A 24,785-nucleotide genomic window follows, 5' to 3' on the forward strand; every position below is an offset into this window, starting at 1 on the left:
CAGTGACTTTTAATCCACAATCCTCCCCCTTTGAAGTTAGTATTTTCTTCAATTTTCATCAATTTTGCATCGTTGAATCCATTCATTAAAAAAGGAAACTTAGTATTGACGCCTTAATTGGAAGACCCTTCTTGTTGCCCCAAAGAGTTCCATAAACTGAAAATAAATAACAACACAAAGAAGATAAAAATGGTTTTTGGATTCTAGCAGGATACTGTCCCCAGCGAAATCTCAGGACCACCAAGCTGTTCAAGACACACTAGCATCCACAGAGACCGGCTCCTGGACCTGGAACTCCTCTAGGGCCCAGGGGACCTGGCTGCCTGCCTCTGGGCCTCCGTTCCCGCTCTGTAAAGTGGAAATTAGAACAACAGGTCTTCTGAAATAGACAAAGCTCCTAGACTCAGACCTGGCTCGGATTAAGTGCTTTATATATTATAACATGTTAAAAAATTATTAGATCACTACAGAGACAAGCCAGTCACATGACTTATTGGAAACGGAAAGAGCTCTCCCCTCATGTGATTCTCTGTTGATCAAGGCAGTGTCCGTGAGCCCCTGAGATAAGTGTCCAGAGCGGAACCGCTGGCCAGAAAGCCAACTCCAGAAGTGTGGTGGCCCCAGGATTCCAGAGCCTGCCTAGCACCCATAAGTTTTTTTTTGCCCTCCCCCAGCTCCTATTTGGCTCTCTGTGCCTCAGTTTCCCCATCTGAAAAACAGGTGGAAGGGACTATAAGCACAGATGCTGGCCCCAGAGACTCTGGTGTGCCGAGGCAGGGAACACAGGGGGCCCCTCACGTGGATGCCCTGGGCTTTCTGATGTGTCCTCTCCCCAGTGCCCAACCCACAAAGGGCACTGGACAGGACTCCCCCCGATCACCCCGTCTTGATGCCCACTTTTCCCTGGGATACAAGCGACTGTGCACAAAGGATTTGTCAGTAGCTGAAATGGAGGAACTTGGGGTAAAGGATTTGAAAGCAGGTTGTCGTGTGCATGTGTGTGTGTGTGTGTGTGTGTGTGTGTGTGTGTGCTCATAGCGCCTCTGGGTCTGTGTTTCTATTGCACTTTCCTGTTGGCTTCCAGCTGCCTTGCCAGTTCCGGGGAGGGCCCTGCGCCTGTGGCTTTTTCCCCTGCCCCCACTTCATAAAGACCAGGCAGCCTGGGAACAAGGCACAGCTGCCCAGCCCACAGAGACTGACGGTCCTGCCCCATGCTCTGCTTCTCCTGCCAGCAACTCAGACCATGGAAGATTCCCACCACGGCAGTGTCTTCCTCGTTCTTCTCGGTGAGAGCTTTGGGGGTTTCCCTTGGGTTCTGGACTGCCCCCCCCCACCTTGGAGAAATGGGAGGATCTGGTGGCAGCTCCCCAGCTCAGGGTGGAGGAAACCACAGGGGAAGAAAGGAGGCAAAAAATGTGTACCAGGACCCGAAGGCATTTGCTTTTAATAGAGGGCATGGGGAGTGCCAAGGAGCCTGGGGGCCAGAACCTCCATTGCAGGGTACCCCCAACTTATCCCCTGTTGTCTCAGTGGCACGGGAAGTCCCAGAAACCCCCCCCATTCTTGATCTCAGACCCAGCGGAACTCAGCTGTGGGCTGAAGGGATTTTGCCGGGTGAAAGTTTGAACTTGACTTTGCTGTGACTTCCCTGTTCATGTGCTTCTGCCACACCCAAGGTGGCCCTAACGGTTCACAGTTATCAGGACAGCTTGTTGCCTGAGCAACTGGGCAACAAAGAGAATGCAGAAATGGCATTTGGAGTGCCAACCGGATCCCCAACCACAGGATGGGGGTTCCCTGTGTCTACCCAGGGTGACAGGCAAGAACTCTGGGTAATCCCTAGCCCAGGCTCAGGAGCTAGGGACAGGGGTCCATTCAGCATACCTGATGGGGTTACCAACTCATAGAGCCCCGAACCTCACTTTCCACATGTGTAAAGTGGAGTCAGACCTGTCTCTACTTTTTAGAGCCGTGTTAAGTGTGGAGTACATTCACAGACAAACTCTTCCTGGCTCATAGTAAGAATTAAGCAAACAGGATTATTGTTGTTGTTACTATTATTTCTGCTGGGTAGTACACTGGCGGGTCTGGGCATGGGCTGGAGAAGTAAGCAGAGGTGGCAGCCCCACCCACACACAGGGTCCCTAAGCAAGAATCCTACCGCTCAGGACTGCCAGGGAAATGCAAACCAGATGGACTGGGAGCCCATAAACAGCAAACAACTTCTCTCCAGCTCCTGTTTGGGTCATTTCCAAGACCCCAGATGGAGAAGGCCCAGTGCAGGGTTAGGGGGTTGGAGAGCACAGCCCAGACCAGGCTGAGGGAATGAGCTCCTCCTCATAGTCTGCGGACCTGGACCTTTCGATTCCACCTTGTTAAGCCCCCTCTCTGCTCAACAGATTCTCCCTGAACTCAGTTTGTCCATCCATAGAATGGACATAGCCAGAGCCTCTGGCTCCCAGGGCTATTCAGAGCACAAAAGTTGCTATTTGGAAACTTGGGAGCTGGGCACAAACCAGCCCAGGTCCCATCCTGGCACAGAAGGTCATTTTGTGGTCTGTCCTGCAAAGAGGAACTGAGTCCCAGCGAGGAGACAACTAGAGAAGCCCTATGGCTGGAGAGGAAGGAGAGGGATCTTCATGGGGGGAGGAGCAGGGCATTCCAGCCTGTTTACCTGGGCTGAGGGCTTCTGGGCGGGGGTTTTGCCCTGCTGGACTGAGGGGAACCCAAGTTGGCATAGGGGCTAAGTGGTTGAGGGACCCTCTAGACTGTACCCCCAACAGCACCTCCAGCTGGCCTCTAGAATTCCTCTGGGAGCCCCTCCAGAGTAGGTCAGCCATGAGTCATCCCTCCCAGGAAGTGACTCATTCCCACCGTCCCTGGGCTCCCATTCTTTCTTCCCCACCACACACCCCACTTTGGGTCTCCCCGTATCATCAGGGTCTGAAATGCTTCCCCAGCTTCCCCACATGGGCAGAGACCAGATATTTCCCCCAAGCCTCTACCTGCTGCTGTCATTGTCTCCTCCCTTCCGTTGACACCCCCTTTCTAATAGCTTCCCTCTTTACATATCTATCTCCGTGTTTGTCCAATCTCCACCATCTGTCTGCCTATCTCTATCACTGTCTTAACTTCTGCCTGGTTTCTCTCTCCATCTCCCTCTTATCTCTCATCTTTATTCTCTCTTGGCCTGTGCCTCTCTCCCTCTCTCTCCCCCGTTTCTCTCTCTCTGTCTCTCCCTCCCACACTCCCTCTCTCTGCGTTTTTATCTCCTCTTTTTCTCCTTTTCCATCGCTGTCTCCTTATCAATCCCTCTTTTACGACTAGCTCACAGTTCCCTGCCTCTAGCACCCCTGGTGACTTGGGGAAGGTCCTCCAAGACATGCCCTGGGAGTGGGGTACACTGAACTGCAGGAACAGCAGGAAAGGAGGGGTCTGTTTGGTACCACCCCAACTAGAGCCCACAATGTTTTCCTGTGTGTGGGGAGCCCAGGGTGAAATGTCACCATAGGCTCCCAGGCCTGTCACGGGGCTGATAGATGTGGATACGGTGCGTGAACCTGAGAACTGAGGAAGGTAGGCCCAGAGCGCCTTAGTGCTGGGGTCTGAAAGAACACCTGGCTCAGTCTCCCCATTTTTACATAAAGAAATGATAGTAAACACTTGGACACATGAAGCAGTGCCTGCATGTTATACTACTCTAGAAAGTGGGCCCCCAGATCACTCCCACTTTACAGATGGGGAAATTGAGGCACTGAGCGGTGAGGTAACCTGACCAGGGTCTGGGATGTGAATCTCTCTACCTGGCTAGTTTGTTTTCTCAGTCCACAGTTCAGCTGGAGTCAGATCTGCTGCCTGCCTGGCCCCCTTCCTGGCTCAGGTCCTGCCCATCCCTCAGATCCTGAAACCCACTCCCGGGTTGTCAGCATCTTGAACCCAGGGAGGTACTCAGATTAATCTCCCCTTTAGCCAAGGACAGGGCATGAGCCTGGAGGAGTTAGCAGCTCCTGGTCCCCCAGATGTGTCCACTCAGGCCTTCCTGTTCCAGCAGCTCCCTGACACTCCCTCTCTCTGTTCCAGTGCTGTGTGTCTTGCTAACTCTATCAGAAGCTGGATCCCGGAAGCCCAGGGGTGAGTATGGGAACAACAAAGTTCACACCAGAGCCTGGAGAAGGGCCCCAGACCCCCACACACATCCCCTCAGCCCAGAGGGGAGAGGCCTGTTGCAGGCTGAAGCTTAGGACCACCCTTTCCAGGGCCATTCCTCTGGAGATGAACCTGCCCCTCCTCAGCCCCTGGTTCAGCCCTCACCCTCTGACTGTGGTCTCCGTCTCCACAATTACAGCTGCAGCCTGTGCTCCGTGGTGCCCTCCAAACTCCACATGTGTCAGCGCTACCGCCTGTCGTTGCCTTCCGGGATTCAGTTCTTTGTCTGGAGAGATCATCACCAACCCCTCGGAGAGTTGTGATGGTACAGAGACTTGAGGGGTGCTGGAGGGGTTCATGGGGATTGTGATGCATGATCCAGTGCCTGTGGGGTGGAATCTGTCTTCTGATTAAGCATCAGGCTCAATGCTGGAGCATCAGATAGAGGATGGCGATCTCTGCCCTGTGGAAGCCCACATCTTTAGGAGGTGACGCTTTGGCCTGTTGTATTCCAGACATCAACGAGTGTGGGCCACCCCTGACAGTGTCCTGTGGGAGATTTGCAGACTGCCAGAACACTGATGGGAGCTACCACTGCACGTGCATCCCAGGATATGAGCTTGTGGCTGGGGGAACAACATTCAGGAATGAGAGTGAGAACACGTGCCAAGGTAAGAGTGACCCTGAGTCTTCCATCTCATCTGTGATGGTTGGGTGTCACCAGAACCATTCTTGCAACGTTCAGGGTGCAGGTCATGATTACAGGTGCAGCCTGTGCCCGTCCCACCAGCACAGACAGGCAGGGTGGCGTGGGAGCTAAGGGCCCAAATCCTAACTTGGCCACCTGACAGGTGAGTGTGTGATGCTGGCGGGGACTCCTACTGAGAAATCACTGCTAATATACAAGCTGTGATTTTATTTATTTTTTTTAAGAATCCTTTTTACAAATGAAAACAAAAATAGCTTTTACTTTTTGTTGTGACTTTCACACTACTTCACCAATCTGTGCCTTGGTTTACCCATTTGCAAAAGAGAGGTGACAATGGTGCTTATTTCAGAATTGCTGGAGAGATATGCAAAATTACAAAGCACACAACAGTGATGGGTTATTGGCGTTTTAGATTGAAATTATCATTAAACCCTCTCCAAGATGGGCATTGTTGGGTGCCATGCTGCCCCAGTGTGACCCCCAAATGCCCCTCAGCTACACCCCTTCCATGGCTGTGCCTGACGACTTTGGGTCCAAGAGGACCTGGGCTTACAGGCACCACCAGGCTCTCCTGCTTTCCAGGAGAGCAGGCAGGCCGGGGCGGGGGCTTTAGTCATCCACAGGGGCAGACGGGGCCAGCAGTGGCTTGTAGGAGCCATGACTTCCCCAAGAGAGGTCAATACAGAACACTTAGAGGAAGGGGGTGGAGCACCTGCATGAGATACAGTGGGAGGGCTCCCCACCTGGGTGCTGCTGGTCCTCAGAGGCCTGTGGGAGAGTGTTGTGCCCCATCCACGTGGCCTGGTCACAGGACACATAGTCTTCATCGGAACTGCGAAAAGGCTTGTCATCACCTCCAGGTGAACAATGTGTTTGGGGAATGGAGAGAGGGCTGGTTTTTAGCCTCCACTTACCTCTTGACAGATGCCCTTGTGCAGTGAGCAACTGGCACAACCAAACATGGCGGTTGTGGTTTCCCCTCAGTGTGCCTGGGCTGGGGGAGCTCAGGTCCCTGGTGCAGATAGTGCTGGTGGTTACTGAAGATGTGTTGTGTGAGGACAGGCCAGGGCAGAGAGAAGAGGGCCCTGGCCGCTGCTCAGAGACATGGAACAAGAGTGAGGTGGGAAAAGGACCCCCATGTTCTTCAGGGTGGGTGACAAGGGAGAGCAGCCTGCTGGTATGGATCAGAGCCTGCCACCTGGAGCCCTAGCTCTGTGACGGGCACAGCTGGGCTGTCTGTGCCTCGCCCCTCCCTCAGCATTCCATCCCACTGTCCCAGGGACACCTCTACCCGTCATGGCAGCGGGGCCTGCTATGGGTGGGAGACCTCAGCCACACCCTGAGCTCCTCACCCCACTTGCTCAGATGTCAGAGGGCAACTGTGATCTTCCTATCCTCTGTGAACCCCAAGAGTCAGAACCCTTCACGGAAGGTAACTTCCATTGCTATGCCCGTCCTGCCACCTGGCATCTTATTTGTGTAAAACAAAAAAGGGGGCAGCAATCAAGTGTGTTTCAGCACAACATTCGTCCACTTCACCATCATCAGTGACTGTCGGGGATGAGACCTGTCCTCATCGGAACCCACACAGGCTTGGTCATCTCAGCTCCTCATGGCAGATGGACCTAGGGACCCCATCTGGAAGGTCAGGACTGAGATTTGAGGTTGGGTCCATCATACCCTGCTCCTGGCCAGCAACCTGCCTAAGGAAAATGCCTCTTGGCATCGGACCACATTTCTTGGATGCTCAGTCTCTGCTTGTTTCCCTATGCGAGTTTTTGCCCTAAGCCTGCCCAATAATTCCAGCTCATGGGGAAATGAGGGCAGCTCAGGTGACTGTGACTTGGGTTACATGGACCCTGCACACACACTTGGAGAGCTGGATAAATGGAAGAGGTTCCTGTTCAGCCCAGATGGTGAGAGAGGGCTTCACCAGGGACCACAGCCCCAGCCCACCCTTACCCACAGAGGTCAGCCTGAGGAGGCCCAGACCACTTGGGGACAGAAGACTCAGGGTGAGCGCCACTCAGCCGGCCTACAGGTCTGCATCCCTAATAGGAAACCAAGGGCTGAAAAGACAGAAATGCCTGTCACTCCTCGCCCGGCAGCACCTGCTCCCCTCTCCAACCCCCAGCCTTTACCCAAGGCTAGCCTTGCTCAGATGTGGGCTCTCAATTCCTGCCAGTCCAGCGGGGGGTCAGAAAAAGGCACCTGCACTATCCTCATACTGGATATCAGCCCCCGCTCTCCACCCCAGCCTGCACCCACTTCCCCACCCTGCCCAAAAGCCTTGTCTGCCAGGGGCTGGGCTCAGGGGTGGGTCTTGTCTGTCTCTATGGAGATGGAGTCTCAGTTAATGTGGATGAGAGAGTACTGTCCAGCCAGGCCACCGGATTCTAAGGAGGAGTCACACAGTGAGCAGAGTGCTGGGGAGACATCATCATGAACTAAAGGATCTGTGAGCGTTTTCCCTGCACTCAGTTCCCAGGAAGGGCCACTCTGGCCTTCATCTAAATCCTCAGGCTGGGACACAGGGGGCTGTGAGGTCCCCAGCCCGGCCTGGAGCTGCCTAGGAAGGTTGAAGGTCCAGGGCCTGGCAGACAGAGAGGACTCAGGCTGCTTCAGGCCACATCTGGACAACAGAGCATCTTGCCCACCACAATCACCCAGAGGATGCCTCCAAGTGAATTAAAAATGGCACCCACTCACTGAGGAGACAGTGGCAACTTCTGGATGTTTCTATGGCAGGAAACGTGACTGACACCCAACCCTGAAAGCTTCCTACAGCTGTAGGCACCTATCACCTTTTCCTTCCCCTTACAGACGTGGAAGAATGTAAGCAGAAGCCCAAAATATGTAAAAGTCGCAGCATCTGCGTCAACACTCAGGGCAGCTACACCTGCAAGTGCCAGCCCGGCTTTGAGCTCAATCCGAAGGATCCGAAGCTGTGCACAGGTAGAGGCCCTGGAGGATGCCACGAGGCTGCCCTGGAGCTAGGGAAGAGCTGAGAGGTCCTGCCGCAGAGGAGGGAGAAAATGCTCAGGTTCCCGCAGTGTCAAGGGCCTGCCAGGGTGCTGCCCAAGGATGCAGAGACCCCAACACAGAGCAGAGAAGCAGCAGGGCCTTCTGGGACTGGGGTTCACTTGTGGTGACCCCTGGCCATGTGAGCAGCCCCAGACCTTGCCCCTTCCTCATCTCTCATGTGAAAACAGGGAGGGATCACTTCTGGTTTCCAGAAGGGGAACCTGGGTTTGGGGCTCAGGAAGGAGCAGGCAAACTCTCTGGCCAGGAAGTCCAGCCTCTATGACTCAGTTTCCTTTCTGGTTTTGCCATCTACGAACTGGGGACTATGGTCCCTGCCACACTCATCTTGAGGGAGGACATCATAAGATGCACTGAGGGTGAATTGAAGGGCCAGATGGAGGCCCTTGGTGCTGGGCAGTGAGAAGCTAATGTAATGAGTGGAGACCTGACCCTCTGGCTTTGTCCCCAGATGTGAATGAATGTTCCGGAGGTCTGAACCCCTGCCACCAGACCACCCACTGCCTGAACTTCGTGGGAGGCTATGAGTGCCGCTGCCGCCCTGGCTGGAAGCCGGTCCCTGGATCCCCCAATGGCCCAAACAACACTGTCTGTGAAGGTGCAGAACCAAGATCCCCCTTCCCGGGACCACAGCCCACACCTGATCTCAGTCCATGCCTGACCATGGTCCATACCTGATCACACGTCAAGCAGCACAAAAAGCTTTAGAAACTAAATGTGAAAATATCTGAGGGACTCTGGGGAAGAAACCAAAGGGAAGGATCCCCCAGGGCCCAGGCAGCTGATTTTTAACCGAGAGGAAGATATGTCAGTATTCTCACAGCCAGCACATCTGCACGGGGCTCAGGTGCAGCATGTGGGGCCTTGGCCCCAGTTCCATGAGCCCCAGGCCCCCACTCGGGGATGTGTGGGCACCAGGTGGCATCACCTTCAGCCAGCAGCGGTGGGAGACGCTTAGCCTGGAAGAAGGGAGAGGGAGACAGACAGGGGAGGGGCCTGACCCCCTTCTTGTCTCCAGATGTGGACGAGTGCAGCTCTGGGCAGCACCCGTGTCACACCTCCACCCACTGCGTCAATACTCCGGGCTCATACAAGTGCCGTTGCCCCCAGGGCTGGGTGCCCAAACCTGGATTCTCCAATAACCAGAAAACCACCGTCTGTGAAGGTACCTGGTCCCACCTGACCCAGACGTCCTCCTCTTCCAGGAAGTCTCACACCTGAAAATCCACTGCTTGTCCCTAGCAGAGATCTTCCCCACCTGACTCCCCACCCCCTGAAGTCAATATTTTCACCATCCACAAGGGGCTCCCGGGCCACCTCTGCACAAGCCCCTGGCTCTGAGTCTAACTCAGGGATGTGTGGTCACCAGGTGGCTCATCTCCAGCCAAACAGGGCAGATGGAGGTCTGGGGGGGCAGGCAGCACTTCCACTCTGAAGGGGGTGGTACACAGACATGAGAGGGGCCTGACTCCCTTCTCCACATCCCCAGCACCCAGACCTAACCTGACCCCAGACCTCCCCACAACACAATGACCTGTTTGTTCCCTGCAGAGTTTACCTTCCCCACCCCGACCCTGCCTCCTGAAATCAAGAGCAAGGTGAGTGGCTCCAGTGGGGACCAGGGGACAGGAATCCCTCTACAGCCCATTTTTCCCCAAGCTCCTCCACCTACTCCTGAGGTTCTCTGACCCTCATCTTCCTTCTTCCCAGAGACTCTCCAGTTACTTTAAAGAAGTCCAGGATCTTGAAAGAAAATTCAAGTCAACTGAGCCCCAGAACACCATCAAGGTACGGGCAGGACCTAGGGGTCCCCAGAACAGTGTGGGTGGCCAGGAAATGCCTCAAAGTGAAGTGAGGTACCCAAGCAGGAGCCATGGGTAAGAGAAAGACATGTGTCTGTACGCACACATACACATACCATATATACAGTTGACCCTAGAACAAATTGGAAGTTAGGGAAACTGACGCCACTCACAGTCAAAAATCCGCATATATATATATAACTTATAGTCAGCATATGACTTACTGTTGGGCCTCTGTATCCGAAGGCTCTGCATATGTGGATTCACCAACCAACATCTGTCCAAGGTTGGTCAAATCCATGACTTCAGAGACACCATCGGGAAAAAAATCAGCAAAAAAATCAGTAAAAATGAACCTTGCAAGTCAAACTTGTGTTATTCAAGGGTCAACTGTATAATTACACAAACACACAGACATACACACCCCAAAATGTGCAAGTGCACACTCACATGGACACACACATTAGAGAGGGATAGCATAGAATGGAGCAGTTACGAACCTCACCACTGGGTGAAACAGAGAAAGAAAAAAATAATAGTAAAAATGTATTTCACTTTTGGAGCCAGACCACAATTCAATCCCCCCAACTCCCTGATTAACCCCATCCTCCCTGCTGCTACTTTCTGCTGTGCAACCTCAGGCAATTTACTTCCCCCTCTCTGGGCAATGGTTCCTGCTTCACACAGTCAATGTGAAGGTTTAATGAACTAGCAGAAGTGAAGCTCAAAGAACAGTGCCAGGCCTACATGATCATCAGAGACAAGTTTTAGTCCAGTAGAAATCTAGGAGCCTCTTAATGCCATTTAAAATTTTTCAGTGGCTGCATTGAAACAAAATAAAATAAACCCAACAGATGCAAAATACTACCATTTCAGTGCAGATAGCTTTCAAGTATTCAATAGTCACATGTAACTCAAGAGGTTTCTGATAGTGCAGACTTAGAACAAGCTGACACCAGGCCCATGCCTGATGAGTGTCAGGCACCACTGTTGTTATAATACATGTACATGATACATATACATATAATAAAGGTGTATGTACTCCACCCCCTTATCTTCTGGCTACTGCAGTATCTAGATGATTCCCCTAAACCTGTCCCCCAGGCAATCCAAGTCGTTCCCTTGTGTCCCCCTGTGGAAGGGAGATGTATGACAGTTGTTGGGTCATTGCTGTCCCAATGTGAGCTCAGGGTCTTTGGGACAGTAATGATCCAACAACTATCACACATCACCCCCAGGGTTTCATCCAATCAGTGGATAATCTGTTGGAAAACCCTGAAGACCTGGAGGCCCTCGCCCTTCCTGAACGACACCACATAGCCACCATCCTGCTCTTCAACCTAGAGTTGATCCTGAGGTCCCTTGCCAAGGTTATGCCAAAAGCACCCTTCACCTACTATTCGCCTTCAGACACAGGTGAGGCATCATCCTGTCCTGCCCCAGCCCTGAGGCCCCATCCTGCACCTGGAGCCCCCAATCACTGCTGTCTCCCCTTAGCGCTGTCCCTGATGATCAAGGATCCAGGGAATGATAATGTCACCGTGGGCCATGCCCTTGCAAAGATGCTGCTGAACTGGGCTGTGGCAACTGGAGCTGAAGACTCAAATAATGGCAGGGGTCCAATCGGTGAGGAAGCAGGAGCTGGGATATGGCTAGTGGTGAGGTTCCAAATATGTAACAGCTGGAAACTGACCCATTGGGAGGGATTCCAGGCATCACCAGGGACGGGTGAAGCATGAATTAGGAGGAAGAATGGGACATGGCAGCAGGAGGGCAGGAGAAGGTAGCCAGCATTTCTCCCGCAGTTCCCACTGTGGCAGGCATCTTCTCCAGCCGAAACATGCAGAAAATGGTGGTCAACGCCTCCTTGGATCTAGACCCCAAAAAGATATCTGAGCTGGAAAAAACTTACGAGGGGCCCATCAGAGGTGCCCAGCTGAGGATCGTTTCAGCCATCAACTCGGTGTTTCTGAGTAACAAGAATACAGAGAAACTTGACTCTCCAGTCACCTTCGCCTTCTCCCATCTTGTAAGTTATTGGGGGGTAGGGGGTTTTCAGCCCTACTGTTAACCCCATAGCCAGGGTCATAGTGGTCCTGCCTTTCCCCACTTCTACCATTCTGCTCCTTCCTCAAACCTACTTCAGGGCCTTTGCACTTGCTGTACCCTCTGCCTGGGACACTTCTCCCACATGATTCAGCTCTTTACCTTTTTCCAGCCTGTTCCAATGCCACCTTCCTCTTATATAGAATTACCATCTGTAAGTATGTTCCACCTCTCACCTATGCTTTTTCCTTTCTTTTTAAAAAATACCACTTATCACCTTTTATTACTCCCCCGTGTCTGACCTGCTTACTGCTGTGTCCCCTGGCCAGGCACACACAGTAGTCACTCAGTAGATACTTGTCAAATGAAAAGCTGGAATCCCCAGGCTCAGCCTGAGTTCGGGACCCAAGAGTGGGCTCCAGGGTAAATTCTTAGAGCACCTCCACCGGCCAGCAGGAGTCAGGCCAGCAGAAGACACCTGGACCACGGCAGGAACTGATTTGTGCCTTCTGGAAGCATGACCATGTCAGGGGCGGGCACTGGGCCACCACGGGCTGCCGGACACTGGGCAGCGGGAGTAACAGCACCACTTGCCAGTGCAACCACCTAAGCAGCTTTGCCATCCTCATGGCCCACTATGACGTGGAGGTGAGCAGCCTGGGGTCACCCTCACAAGCTCAGAGGTACAGGCAGCCGGTTCCGGGTAGTATGACCTAACTAACTGTTCAAATACTTCTGTCTGATTGCACTGCCCTAGTGGCCCCACCTCTCACCCCCTCCCTATGTCTTGCAACTAAACAGTGTTCCTGCCATTGCACAGGGCCTCTGACCACTGGGAGCATAGAGGGAGCACATGTAGAGAAGGAAGCTGAAAAGCGTTGGACTCAGGCCTCCCTCGTGGTGTAGGAGTTAAGTCTCAGCACCATCATGCTATCCTTGCTATGGCCTGAGTTCGATCCCTGGCCTGCCGGAGAGCTGATCCACATATGGTAGAGCAGACCTCTCCTGTCTCGCCCACAGCTCCCCTTAGCAATGTATTTCAGTGGATCCACCTGTTCTGCTCCCCACTCTTTCTCTGGTGAATCCTCTCACACACCCCACCCCCACACTTTTGGCCTACACACCAGTTCCTATATGCATAAATTTAAAAAAGCATGGGACTAGATGAGGTGATAGTTTGGCCAGGTATAGGAGGGACAGAAGAGGTCAGAGAAGTAGCCATGGAAGGCCCGATCAGGTGCTTAGAGACAGGAAGATCCCTGCTGCACCCATGGTGTGTCGAAGGGGGCAATGTTTAGAATTGAGAGACAGCAGGCTTGCTCAGATGTGAGAAAGGGAGTGGTGGGTGAGGAGGCAAGGCCCCTGATCAGAGATCCACAGATGAAGTCCCAGGAACTACAAGGAGGGCTGGAAAGCCTAGGGGCATTAATCAAGCCCTGCCCACCACACCTGCATCTAGGACTGGAGGCTGACTCTCATCACCAAGGTGGGACTGTCGCTGTCCGTGATCTGCCTGCTGCTGTGCATTCTCACCTTCCTGCTGGTGCGGCCCATCCAGAGCTCCCGCACTACCGTGCACCTGCACCTCTGCATCTGCCTCTTGGTGGGCTCCACCATCTTCCTAGTGGGCATCGAGAACGAAGGTGGCCAGGTGAGGCCCTGCTGGGTGGAAGGCCCCACTCTCACCTCAGGCCCTGGTCAGTGGGCCCAAGCCCCCTTTCCCTTTCTTTCCCCTCTCCTGCGACCGGTCAGCTGGCCCTGCCCACAGAGGGTTGAGACCTCAAGGCCCCACTTCGACTCAGTGCCCTTCCCTCTGCCCTGCCCCCATCCCACAGGTGGGGCTGCGCTGCCGCCTGGTGGCCGGGTTGCTGCACTACTGGTTTCTGGCCGCCTTCTGCTGGATGAGCCTAGAAGGTCTGGAACTCTACTTCCTCGTGGTGCATGTGTTCCAGGGCCAGGGCCTGGGCAAGCTCTGGCTCTACCTGATCGGCTATGGTGTGCCCTTGCTCATCGTGGCCATCTCAGCTGCCAGCGCAGCTGCCCTCAAAATCCAAGGCTACGGCCGTGCCAGCTAGTGAGTGCTGGGTAGCGGGGCAACGGAGGGTGGGATGCCAGGTCTGCATAGCTTCTCTCCTCTGTGATCTAAGCTGGTATTATGGGGCACTGACTGGAATCCACCCCTTCTCACCCAGCTGCTGGTTGGACCGCGACCATGGCTTTCTTTGGAGCTTCCTGGGACCTGTGACCGTTATTATTTTGGTAACTGCACCACCCCCCTCACTGAGCCCGGAACTCTCCACAGTTCCGAGAAAGGCCCCTAATATGAATCCTGTGCTCCCTACCTAGTGCAATGCTGTCATCTTTGTGACCACTGTCTGGAAGCTCACTCAGAAGTTTGCTGAAATCAACCCAGACATGAAAAAATTGAAGAAAGCTAGGTGACAGCACAGGGCAGAGAGGGACTGGAGGAGAGAGGATGGGCTATGAGGCAGGCCCCCTGACTGCCACTGCCCTCCTCCCCCAGGGTGCTGACCATCACAGCCATCGCCCAGCTCTTTGTGCTGGGCTGCACCTGGGTCTTTGGACTGTTCCTGCTCGACACGCGGAGCTGGCTGCTGACCTACACTTTCACTGTCCTCAACTGTCTACAAGGCCTCTTCCTCTTCGTGCTGCACTGTCTGCTCAACAAGAAGGTGGGCTGCTAATAGGGTTACTGTGGGCGGTGGACCCCCAAGCCCCAGCCTGTCTCCTCCCCTGACCTGGCACCCTGGCCTGCAGGTGAGGGAGGAATACCGGAAGTGGGCCTGCAGGGTCACTGGGAACAAGTACTCAGAGTTTGCTACAACATCCACGTCGGGCTCCAGCCACAACCAGAGTCGGGTAAGGGCTATGCCTTGAGTGGGGGAGAATGCACCCCAAGAGCATCTCAATCCACACCAGCTCCTTTCTCTCTAGGCCCTCAGACCATCAGAGTCTGGCATGTGAAGGAGTCCTGGCCAGGCCTGCAGCTCCTGTTGCCTCAGCAGCTTTTGTACATGCTTAAGTGCCCCTTCTCCTGCCGCCCTGCTCCCTCCAAGGCCTGACAGGTGTAGTCTGGCACTTAAACAAATACCCAGCCGGAGTGGAAGGTTGGACCTACAGAGCCTGCTTCTGTTCCATTCTGGCTGTGACTTGGGGTAGGGGCAGTCGCTGCAGCCCGTTTCCTCTGGTACAAACTTGAGAGCTGTGTGTGGCTTGGCCCTTCTCCTCAGCCATCTTTGCTACAGAACAAGAAGCCAAGGGACTGGGGTTCAACTTCCCAAGTAAAGCTAAGACCGAAGGTGAGAGAAGCCTCCAGGCCACTGACTAAAGCTAACGGTACAGAGGTCCCATCTGCTCCTGGAACAGAGGGTTCTCACTATTTCAAAAGTTGTGGATGTTGTGTAATGGTTTTTTTTTCTTTTTTACCTGATAAACCTTTCCAAGTTGACACTTAAAAAATTAAAAAACAAACCAATACAGAAGGTGGTGTTGCTGGCTGACTCGGGGCTCACAGACCAGGCCCATTCATTTTGTCCATGGGTTGCTAATAACAGAATTACACAAGGTGGGAGCCAGGCTTCCATAATAAAAATTTATTCTTACACAAATCTACAGCTTCTCAACAATAAAAAGAAAGACCTACTGTTGCCTAGAAAGAGGACCTGAAGAAGCATTTGGGAAGTAAGGCATTTCCTGGCTGCCAGCACATGGTTACCGGCTCTGCTCAACTGTAAAACACACAAACAGGAGGTCAGTGAGGCATGGCCCTTGATCCTCAAGATCCACCCCCACCAGGGGTTCACTAGACCACTTACTGTATGTGGAGATATCAATTTCCTCAGGAAGTTCTGCCACATTCACTTCAAACCGGTCCTGAACATCATTGAGGATTTTGGCATCATTCTCGTCAGACACAAAAGTGATAGCCAGGCCTTTGGTGCCAAAGCGACCCGCACGGGCCACCTGCAGGGAGGAGCAAGAATCAGGCCTGAGGCACAAGTTGAAGACCTCAGGACAAGCTAGCTAGGTAGGATATGTTAGGAACATGACACTTCTGTGGGAATACTCACCCGATGGAGGTAGGTGTCTGAATCCTCAGGCATGTCATAGTTGAAGACGATGTTGACTCGTTCAATGTCCATGCCTCGGCCAAACAGATTAGTGGCCACCAGGATCCGCCGCTGGAAGTCCTTGAACTGCTGATAGCGTGACAGTCTGGGTGCAGGAAGAACAAGAGGTAACCGTCAGATACAGGTTCCTGAGGGTCATCCTCCTCTAGGGCGTGCCTGGGGCCTGGCAGGTGGTGTACTCACCGCTCCTCCTGGGCCATGCCCCTGTGGATGGCAATGGCTGGGAAGTTCTGCTCCACAAGGAGCTGGGCTAGGGCCATGCAGCGCTGAACTGACTTTACAAAGATCACCACCTGCAAGGGGAGGGGGGAGTGAGGGCAGTTAGGTCCTGTACTCCAGCCACTCAGGAGCCCAGAACAGACTGGACAATAGTGTCAGTCACCTGGTTAAACTCCAGCACATCCAGGAGATCGAAGAGTTTGCGGTTCTTCTCACTGTCTTTGAGCTTGACATAGTATTGCTGCAGCCCATGTAGTGTGAGCTTGGTCTCATCATCCACAAACACCTCCATGGGCTGTGCGGGAAGGGGCGGGCAGGGCTTACTTCCTGGTCTCCTGTCTGCCCAGAACCTTCCAGGGAGCAACTCCAAGCTTCGATGTTCCCCAGAGGGGCTGCTGCCCCCCGAATACTTCTCTCCCAAAGGCTGGGGCTGAGCTCTTGTCCAGATCAGGTGGAGACCAGGCTGGGCCCCCAGTCTGTGGGTTTCCGTGGAGCAGCACGAGCTCAGGCCCCCAACCCAAGAGGGCCAAGGCTGCTGCACCAAGGTCCTGGCCACTGTCTCGCCCTACTCACATCTTGCATGAATTTCCTGCAGACGGGCCGGATCTCTTTGCTGAGGGTGGCACTGAACATCATGCACTGCTTCTCATGGGGTGTCAAGCGGAAGATCTCTTGTACATCCCGCCGCATGTCTGGGGAGGATGGCAAGGAATGGGTGGGTGTGTCTGCCAGACCTCGAACCCCACCCGAGACAAGGCCCAGCCCCTCCCCACCTGTGCCAGGGAGACGTGGGCACCATGATGAGGGCGGTGTGAGCCGAGCAATGGAGGGAGGGGTGAGTCCAGGGTGCCTGAGAGGCTGGACTCAGGGCCAGCATAGGCGGGAGGAGCTGCCGTCCACTTACACGCTGCCAGAGCGGAGCAGCCGTGCCAGTGCACCTCGAGCCACGCTTCAGGGAGAGCAGCCTGAGGCAGAGATAGCTGCTGGGGTGAGAGCTGCAGCTGCCTCTCAGGACAAGCCCTATCTCCCACCAGCCTATTGGGGCTCACTGAGGACAGGCAGGTGCCTAGAACTAACCTGGCAAATGGTGAGACCACAGTATTCCAAGAGTAACATGTACATGGGGCCCTGTTTGGCTTCGATTCAAAAGCAGCAGGTCTGCTAATACTGAACTTTCCCTAAAATCACTTACAGGAGGTCTACATGCCAGCCACCCATGTAACCCCACTCTAAGGACTCCTTTCGCCTGCCCCGTCAGGGGCCACCTGGCTGTAAGTCTGAGGACTATGAGGGTGGGAGGATAGAGCTGGGGCCTATGTGGTCCCCACAGAGCAGTGTGGATACTCACCCAGCTGCTCCAGCATCTTGTCACACTCATCCAGCACAAAGTGCTTCACATTCTTCAGGTTGAGACTCCGGTTACGCACAAGTGCTAGGATTCGGCCCGGAGTCCCTACCACGACATGGGGACAGTTCTTCTTCAACACCTCCTCGTCCTTCTTGATAGAGAGACCTCCGAAGAATACAGACACCTATGAGGGTAGAGAAACGCTGCTTTCACTCACGTGGGGCTGAAGGCTCACACCCACTTGGTACTAGTGCCAATGGCAGCATGGACCCCAGCCACCCCCATCAGAAGGCCTGCAGGACACATGCTAGTCTGAGAGCCGGGCCATGGCTCCACTGAACAGCAGCCCTCAGGCTGGGACTGGCATGGCCTCTGGGGATGTGCATAATTCATAAGGCTTTTAAGGAGCATAAACCACCACAAACCTCAAAGGCAGCAGCTCAGCCAAGCTTGGTAAACGCGGGCTGGGGCCCAGCTGAGGCCAACAAAGCTGCAGAAGGCCATGTGGTGCCTGGCTGGCCAGAGGACACTCACCTTGACACTGGGCATGTACTTGGAGAAGCGCTCATATTCCTTGCTGATCTGAAAGGCCAGCTCCCGTGTGTGGCACATTACCAAGACTGTCACCTGGGAGACGGGTGGGAGAGACACACTCAAGGCATTGTCGTTATTCCTCCCCACAATAGCTGGCCCCCTGCCCACCAGGCTCCCACCTTCCTAGGTTTGAATCATTCCAAGGTTTAATCTAAACGCCTCCACCTTCCCACAGTCTTGCCTCCTCTCAAGACTAACGCTTCTACCCTGCCAAGCTGGTGCCACCACCATACCAGAGGCTTCCTCTAGCTGGCTCTCACCACTGGGAAGGGCTGCCCTGCCTTCTTCCACAACACCAAACACAACAACCCCTCCCCTCCCACACACACACACACAGGATTCCTGTCCTCACCATCTACCTTAAGGGAATGAGGGCTTACATACCCAAGAATGTGTGCCCCAGCCTGACAAGAGCAAAACACTGGAATTCACCTAAATTAGTCCCCAACACAGTGGATACACCTTTATGACATGAGCAGATAGCTACAGCCTGCCAGCAACAATAGCAGTAACAACCCTGTTGGTGTGAGGCCCCTTCAACAAACATGTACACACTAAGCTAACAGCCATGTCTCTGGATGGTAAAACTGAGGGCACTTTTCACTTTTATTTCTTGGTCTATGGGTGTTTTCAGGTTTTGTTACTTAGTAATGTACTTAACTTCATAGGGCGCACAAAAAGAGCATGAGAACAGTTTTTAACCTGTCCACCCACCTACCTGTCCGTTGACAGGCTCGATCTGCTGCAGGGTGGCCAGCACAAAGACTGCTGTCTTGCCCATCCCTGACTTGGCCTGGCACAGGACATCCATGCCCAGGATGGCCTGAGGAATGCACTCGTGTTGAACTGAAGATGAGAGGGCAAAAGGGTTAAAAATCCAACTCTCCCTCCTGCGGACTTCACACGGATGCTGAGACACACACAAGGGCAAAAGGAAAGGCCTGGCACAGGGGAGCCAGGATACATACCCTCAGATGGATGCTCAAAGCCACAGTCCACTATGGCCCTCAGGAGTTCTGGCTTCAGCAGAAAGTCCCGGAAGCCAGAGCTGTGGATGGAGACGTAGGAACCCTTGACATCTTTCTTAGGGGGAGCTGGAGTGCTCTCTGAAGGCGCCTGGGGCTCCTCATCTTCCTCATAGTCCAGAAGCTCATTCTCCACATCCTGTTCCGCCATGGTGCTGGGAACGGGGAGGGGAGCACAGGATCAAGGGAGCAAATGAGGAAACTGAGAAACTTGCTCATAGCAGGTTGAGGCTGGGCTGTGTGGCAGATCTGCAGGGGTCCCAGCTCCACTGAGCAGTACCTCCCAGCTGCGGCCTGCTGTGACCATAGCTCCGCACCTTCCTCTAAACCACACCTCCAGTGCCTCCCCCGCCCCACAGAAAGGCCCACCCTCTCCACCTCCCACCCCAAGTAAAACCTAATCCATAATTCCTCCTCACAGCCTTCCCAGGCCTCTCCAGTGGTCACTACCCTCCTCACTCCACACCATCTCCAGCCTGGCTGGGCCAGTCAGACTCAGAAGGCCCTACCCTAAGTTTTGGTGCTCCACTGCCACCACCAGGACCTGGCTGTGCCTGGCTCTAGGCTCCAATGCTGGGTAAAGGAAGCCCCTCCCTGTCACTCCACAAAGAACCCACCTGGTCTGCATGGGGCGAGACCCCTGAAACCTGGAGCTGCCAGGATGCCCGTAAGCTTTGTGAGAGCAGGGTGTGCCCCACCCTGCTGCTCCTCCACTATTTGTGGACTGCACAAGGGAATAATTAAGTGCTCTCATGAAAAGGACTCCCATTGGTCCAGGGCCAATAAAAATAAAGTTGAGATGGTAAATAAATACAAAGCTCAGCGTACCTCCAGGGCTTATTTAATTCAACATACACAGCGCACCTTCTGGGTGCAAGCCATGCTACAGGGGACCCAAACTTTTTCCCTCCCCACCCAGCTTCCAGCCTGGGGTAGAAGGGTTAAAGCAGTCTGCTTCTTCCCGAGCTGAATGGAGGCCCTGTTTCTGACCCCACTGTTTCTCCATGGCTTCATCCGGCCCCAGAGCTGTCACCACATCTATGCAGACACCCCCCAAACTCTCTCAGCAACCTCTCCCCTCAACTCCAGAGCAGTTACCCAGTTATCTCTTCCACAACTCCCTTTTAAAGCTGAACTCAAAATGCCAAGAGCAGAAACTGTTTCTCCACAAAGGCCTGTTTTTCCCATCTCATTAAAGAGTGTCCCATTCTCTCAAGGGTTGTCTTTCTCTCTCACACTCTTCTGTTCAGTCAGTCAACATAACACCAGATCAATCAGGTAACTTCTCACCCTTGCCCCTTGGTGGGCCCCAGCTGCCATCGGCTTTTTTTTTTTTAAGTTAGAATAGTTTTATCACGATATTCACATGTCATACAATTTACCACTTAAAATTATAGTTCAGTGGTTTTCAGTGTAGTCACAGGCATGTGCTATCACCATCAGTAAGTTTTAGGACATTTCATCATCTCAAAGATGCTATACTTAAAATGAAATCAGCCCACCCACCCTTCAACCCTTTGGTGAGCACTAATCTACTTTCTGTTCTGTGGGTTTGCTTTTCTTTTTTTTCTGGGGTGGGTGGCATGTGTGGGATGGGAAGACGCATGGTTGGGGGAGAACCCTCCCATGCTCATCCTGGGCTGGCTGGTACTGCCCACCTCTCAGGCAGTCACAACTAGAACAAGCCACCAGAGTGACCCAGCAGGTGATTCTGGTCTCAGAATAGACACAGTTACCTCTTGTCCCTTCTCTTTCAAAGAGGGGGTGGGGGGCAAGAGTGGGTATGGAGACCCACAGGGTCTGCACAGAGGTACCCTGGGTCTGGGGAGGGCATCAGTGCCTCCTCCAGCAGATTTGCCTATTTTGGTATTTCAAATGGAATCACACACTCTGTAACTGTGTCTGGCTTCTTTCATTGATATTATATTGTGAATGTTCACCAACATAGCAGCACTTGTGTGTATCAGCACTTCATGCCATTTCATGGCTGAATAATATTCCCTTGTACCAGGACAGTCATGCAACACTTAATGGTGTTTCAGTCAACAGTGATGCCCATAGGTTCTACCATATAGCCTAGGTGGGTAATAAGGATATTACCCACTTTGGTTTGTGTAATTACATTCTATGTTGTCCACATAAGAAAAGAATCACCTCAAAAACACATTTTCTCAGAATATATCCCTGTTGTTAAGCTACCACAGTTAGATGATGGGTATTTTGGGTGCCTCATCTCTTCCCTGGCTAATGCCAATAATCTCACTAATCCCTATTTTCCAACCTCCGACTCTACTTCATCCACTCTCCACAGCAGCCAGAGGAAACCTCTAAACTGTGCCAGAATAAAAGTTAAGAGTCCTCACCATGACCTACCAGGACATATAGGACCTGACCCCCTCCATGCTCACACCTCAACACTCCCATACCCCTTATTAACGCCACACCACTAACATACCTTAGCACCACTGTACTTTCTATTCCTGGACCATCACAAATCTTCTGTCGCATGTTGCTCTAGAAAGGCTTTTGCTGCCAGCATCCCCTCCAGTCATGCCAGACTTTGCCCAACCCAGCACCTAGCACAGGGCCTGGCACACATTACTTAAGATAGTAATGGCTGAATGAATGAACGAGAATCAAGGATTTAAGACAGAATTTGGAGGCTAAAGTCTGCTTGCATGCTTATCAGATTCTTGAAAGAGGCCATCCAAGAGCCATAATGTGACAGGCAAAAAAAAAAAGGTGGGGGGGGACTATTTCCCAGGCACCAAAGGACAACAGGAAGCTAGGAGAGGTGAGTCCAAAAAGCATCCTTTGAGACCAGAGACAGTATCTGGCTGGTTCAAGTGGAGGATGCTTGGGTCTAGCGTTTTCACTTTATCTGCTAAGCAACCAAGAATCTATGGGTTTTTTTTTTTTTCCTTTTTAGTTGAGTGACTTAATCAGGATTTGCCCAAGAAATAATAACCCTGTAACATGGTGGTTACATTGGGAAACTATCACCAAAGAAAAAAAGAGGATTAAGATTAACTAGGGTGGAGGCATTAAGCAGGGAAGAAGGTGGACCACCATAGTGTGGACCATCCTCTAGGTATTCTGTGGATGGAAAAGAGCCAGAGTCATCTGCTTTGGGCTTCAAACCTTGGTGATTGCGATAGTGTACATTAAAGAAATATGGTTAATCCTAATCTCTGTTTCATGGAGAGATTCGGGGACAGATTTTGAGGTACAAAATTTTATAAGTGGCCAGACAGGAACTAAAGCTCGGCACCAATTAGGTCAGGAGAGGATTTGGCGGGCTTTGCCCTTTCTGACGGGGTGGCTGTTATGGGCCCAAGACGCGTGAACCGCGAAACTAGAAAGCACACAAACGCGCACCCAGAGACACTCATGCCCCAGGGGAGAATTTCGAATTCGAAATTTGTTCCCCACGCGACTGCTATTTCCAAAGAACATCTGTTTTGCCCTAAATCTCCGGTACCCCAATGTCCTAAACGCAGAGCTAAAGCAGAGCCGAAGGGGGAGGGGAAGGCGGGGGGCGGGTGCCTCCCGGAGAAGGCTGACCGGTCTGCAATCCCCGGTTTCTCCCAGAGACGACTCAGACCTAGTCTTCGCCCTCCGAGACTCCCCATCCCACTCCCCATCCACCGACGGCCCCTCACGGCTTCAGTGTCTATGGAAACAGAAAGAAACCTTCCCCAACACCCGCTTGTCCGGGAGCCGCCATGACAACCCCTCCCGGAAGCGGGCCGCGAGCGCCGCGCGCCAACGGCCGACCCGCCCCTCGCGCATGCGCCCCGACGTCCAACGGCCACCGCCACACGCGCGGGACACCCCAACCGCCCCGCCCCCCTCTCCTCGCGCCCCCAACTCCCCTTAACCCTCGGCGTCTCCCCTCAACATCGCCCGCAGGTCCCATATCCCCGCGCCAGGGCCCCGCGCCGCGGCCCCGCCGCTTACCTGGTTCCCCGTTCGCCTCCGCGTGCTGAGAGGAGAGCCGCTCGACTCGGTTACCGGTCTCGCGCCCCCACACGCGGTACCGCGCTTCCTGCCTCCAGCGTCCGACTGTAGCGCCCCTCACTGGATCTCCAGCTTTTCATTCAAGAGAGAACGAAGCGGTGATTGGAACTTGGGGGAAGCGTTGAGAAACTATTGGTGGAAAAAGGAAAAGGGCGTGCCTCATGGCTCGGGTTCATTGGTCAATCTATAAGTAGGCGCGGGAGTAGGCTGAGCCCGGCACGCCGTCACGTGATCTGGGGTTTGCCTTGGGCGGGCGGCACCATGTTCAGTACTGGCTGCGAAGCCGGGGTGACTGGCCTGTGGCTATAGTCTTATCGTTATGAAATGTGGCCTCTACGGTGGGTTTTGACCTCTGGGCTTGGGGCTGGGCACCAATCCGCAAGCCCCCTGGGTCCTAAGGGGGGAAGGCTCTGAAAGGACTGTGGGGATGATCGGGAGCTAGGAATGACTCCAGCGTGGACAGGACGTTTTGCAACGGGAGTGGAGAAAGCGGCCGCTCAAGGAGTGAATGAGAAATGGTCATAAGCATCAGTTCCATTTGCTGAGGGTCTTGTCCTGGACCAGACACTGCTGTGCAGGTTCAGACCACAAAACCAAGGCCAGAGTGTTTTGTCATTATTTTATTCTTTATTGTAAAATTTGCTAACTTTTCCCCCTCCCCCCACTGAGGTAAAGTTTGTAATAAAAGGAACAAATTCAATTATTTTTGGCAATTGTCGCCCAAGTCACTATTGCCCAGTGAAGATACAAAATATTTGCATCACCCCAGAAAGTTTTGTGTCCTTCTCAAGTCAACCACACCCCTCCCTAAGATCCATCAGGCAACCACTATGTGGATTTCTATCATAGATTCATTTTGTCTGTTCTTGAATTTTATATAAATGGAATCGTGATTATCTTTTGTGTCTGGATTCTTTTGCTTAACAAAATTTTTTTGAGATTTGTCAATGTTGTATTTATAAATAGTTCATTCTTTTTCATTGGTAAGTGGTATTCTACTGTGTGCTTCTACTGTTGTTTTTTAAAAGATTTATTTATTTATGCTTACAAGAGCTGGGGTACAGGCCAGAGGTGGTGGGGGGGAGGGGATTCACCATGTTAGGGGGAAAAGGATGTCCTAAAGCTAATTCCATACAGGCTTTGTGGACTCCACCCCCACCCCAGGCCAAAGCCAAAGACACTGGGAACTCCAAATCCCATCACCACCAAAGGGAAGGTGGCTGGGACGTGAGGGTGGGGTTAAGCAGCCAGGTGTGGTATAAAGCCAGACACGTGGGCTTTGGAGGGGTCCCCCATTTTGGCTCTCCGCCAGCTCCCAGCGTTTGGCCAGCTCTGAGAGTGCTTTTTGGGTTTCCAGGTCAGCGAATTGGGTAGGACGCATTAAAGACTTTATTTCCCTATTTTCTCCCTGAGTTGTACATTTTCCTTATTTCCTTTTCCCTTGTAAATAAACCGTTTATTAACCTTTTGTGTATGCCTGTAGTGGAGTATTAATAAAGTATTATTGAAAGGTCAAGCGCGCGGGTGAGGACCCACAGCCAGGCAACCCGTTCAATATCAGGGTTGCCCTGTAAAAACCAGAGACATAGTGGGGAACAAAACAGGCAGATTGACTGAAATACACAGCTGAAGAGAGCAGCGGGCAAGACAGGAGAGGTTTGCTGCGCCATGTGGGTTGCTCCC

General features: G+C 53.0%; 2 protein-coding genes across 6 annotated transcripts; one reads left to right on the plus strand and one right to left on the minus strand.

The window, feature by feature from the left end:
• The first annotated feature begins 1,144 nt into the window (after positions 1–1,144).
• On the plus strand, positions 1,145–15,353 carry ADGRE5 (adhesion G protein-coupled receptor E5). Of its 4 annotated transcripts, none has more exons than XM_037506004.2 (20): positions 1,145–1,286; positions 4,081–4,131; positions 4,346–4,471; positions 4,662–4,817; positions 7,679–7,810; positions 8,349–8,495; positions 8,916–9,062; positions 9,449–9,495; positions 9,608–9,685; positions 10,938–11,115; positions 11,197–11,325; positions 11,505–11,728; positions 12,199–12,393; positions 13,205–13,396; positions 13,581–13,819; positions 13,938–14,004; positions 14,092–14,183; positions 14,270–14,438; positions 14,524–14,625; positions 14,701–15,353. In XM_037506004.2, the coding sequence occupies exons 1-20, from the start codon at positions 1,244–1,246 to the stop codon at positions 14,728–14,730; spliced, it is 2,544 nt and encodes an 847-aa protein (XP_037361901.1). In that variant the 5' UTR covers positions 1,145–1,243; the 3' UTR covers positions 14,731–15,353. The 4 variants fall into 4 exon arrangements, with proteins under 4 accessions (XP_037361901.1, XP_037361902.1, XP_037361904.1 ...); XM_037506005.2 differs by having other exon boundaries at positions 12,202–12,393; XM_037506007.2 differs by lacking the exon at positions 8,916–9,062.
• Positions 15,316–23,177, minus strand: DDX39A (DExD-box helicase 39A). Of its 2 annotated transcripts, none has more exons than XM_037506009.2 (11): positions 23,043–23,177; positions 19,026–19,237; positions 18,776–18,903; positions 17,998–18,090; positions 17,464–17,647; positions 16,689–16,807; positions 16,279–16,410; positions 16,080–16,189; positions 15,837–15,981; positions 15,582–15,729; positions 15,316–15,494 (listed from the first exon to the last, which is right to left on the minus strand). In XM_037506009.2, the coding sequence occupies exons 2-11, from the start codon at positions 19,231–19,233 to the stop codon at positions 15,478–15,480; spliced, it is 1,284 nt and encodes a 427-aa protein (XP_037361906.1). In that variant the 5' UTR covers positions 19,234–19,237; positions 23,043–23,177; the 3' UTR covers positions 15,316–15,477. The 2 variants fall into 2 exon arrangements, with proteins under 2 accessions (XP_037361906.1, XP_037361905.1); XM_037506008.2 differs by lacking the exon at positions 23,043–23,177 and adding an exon at positions 21,538–22,795.
• Positions 23,178–24,785: the final 1,608 nt, after the last annotated feature.

Source organism: Talpa occidentalis, unplaced genomic scaffold (genome assembly GCF_014898055.3).
Source record: "Talpa occidentalis isolate TD23 unplaced genomic scaffold, MPIMG_talOcc4v2.1 talOcc4.12, whole genome shotgun sequence".
Lineage (NCBI taxonomy): Eukaryota > Metazoa > Chordata > Mammalia > Eulipotyphla > Talpidae > Talpa > Talpa occidentalis.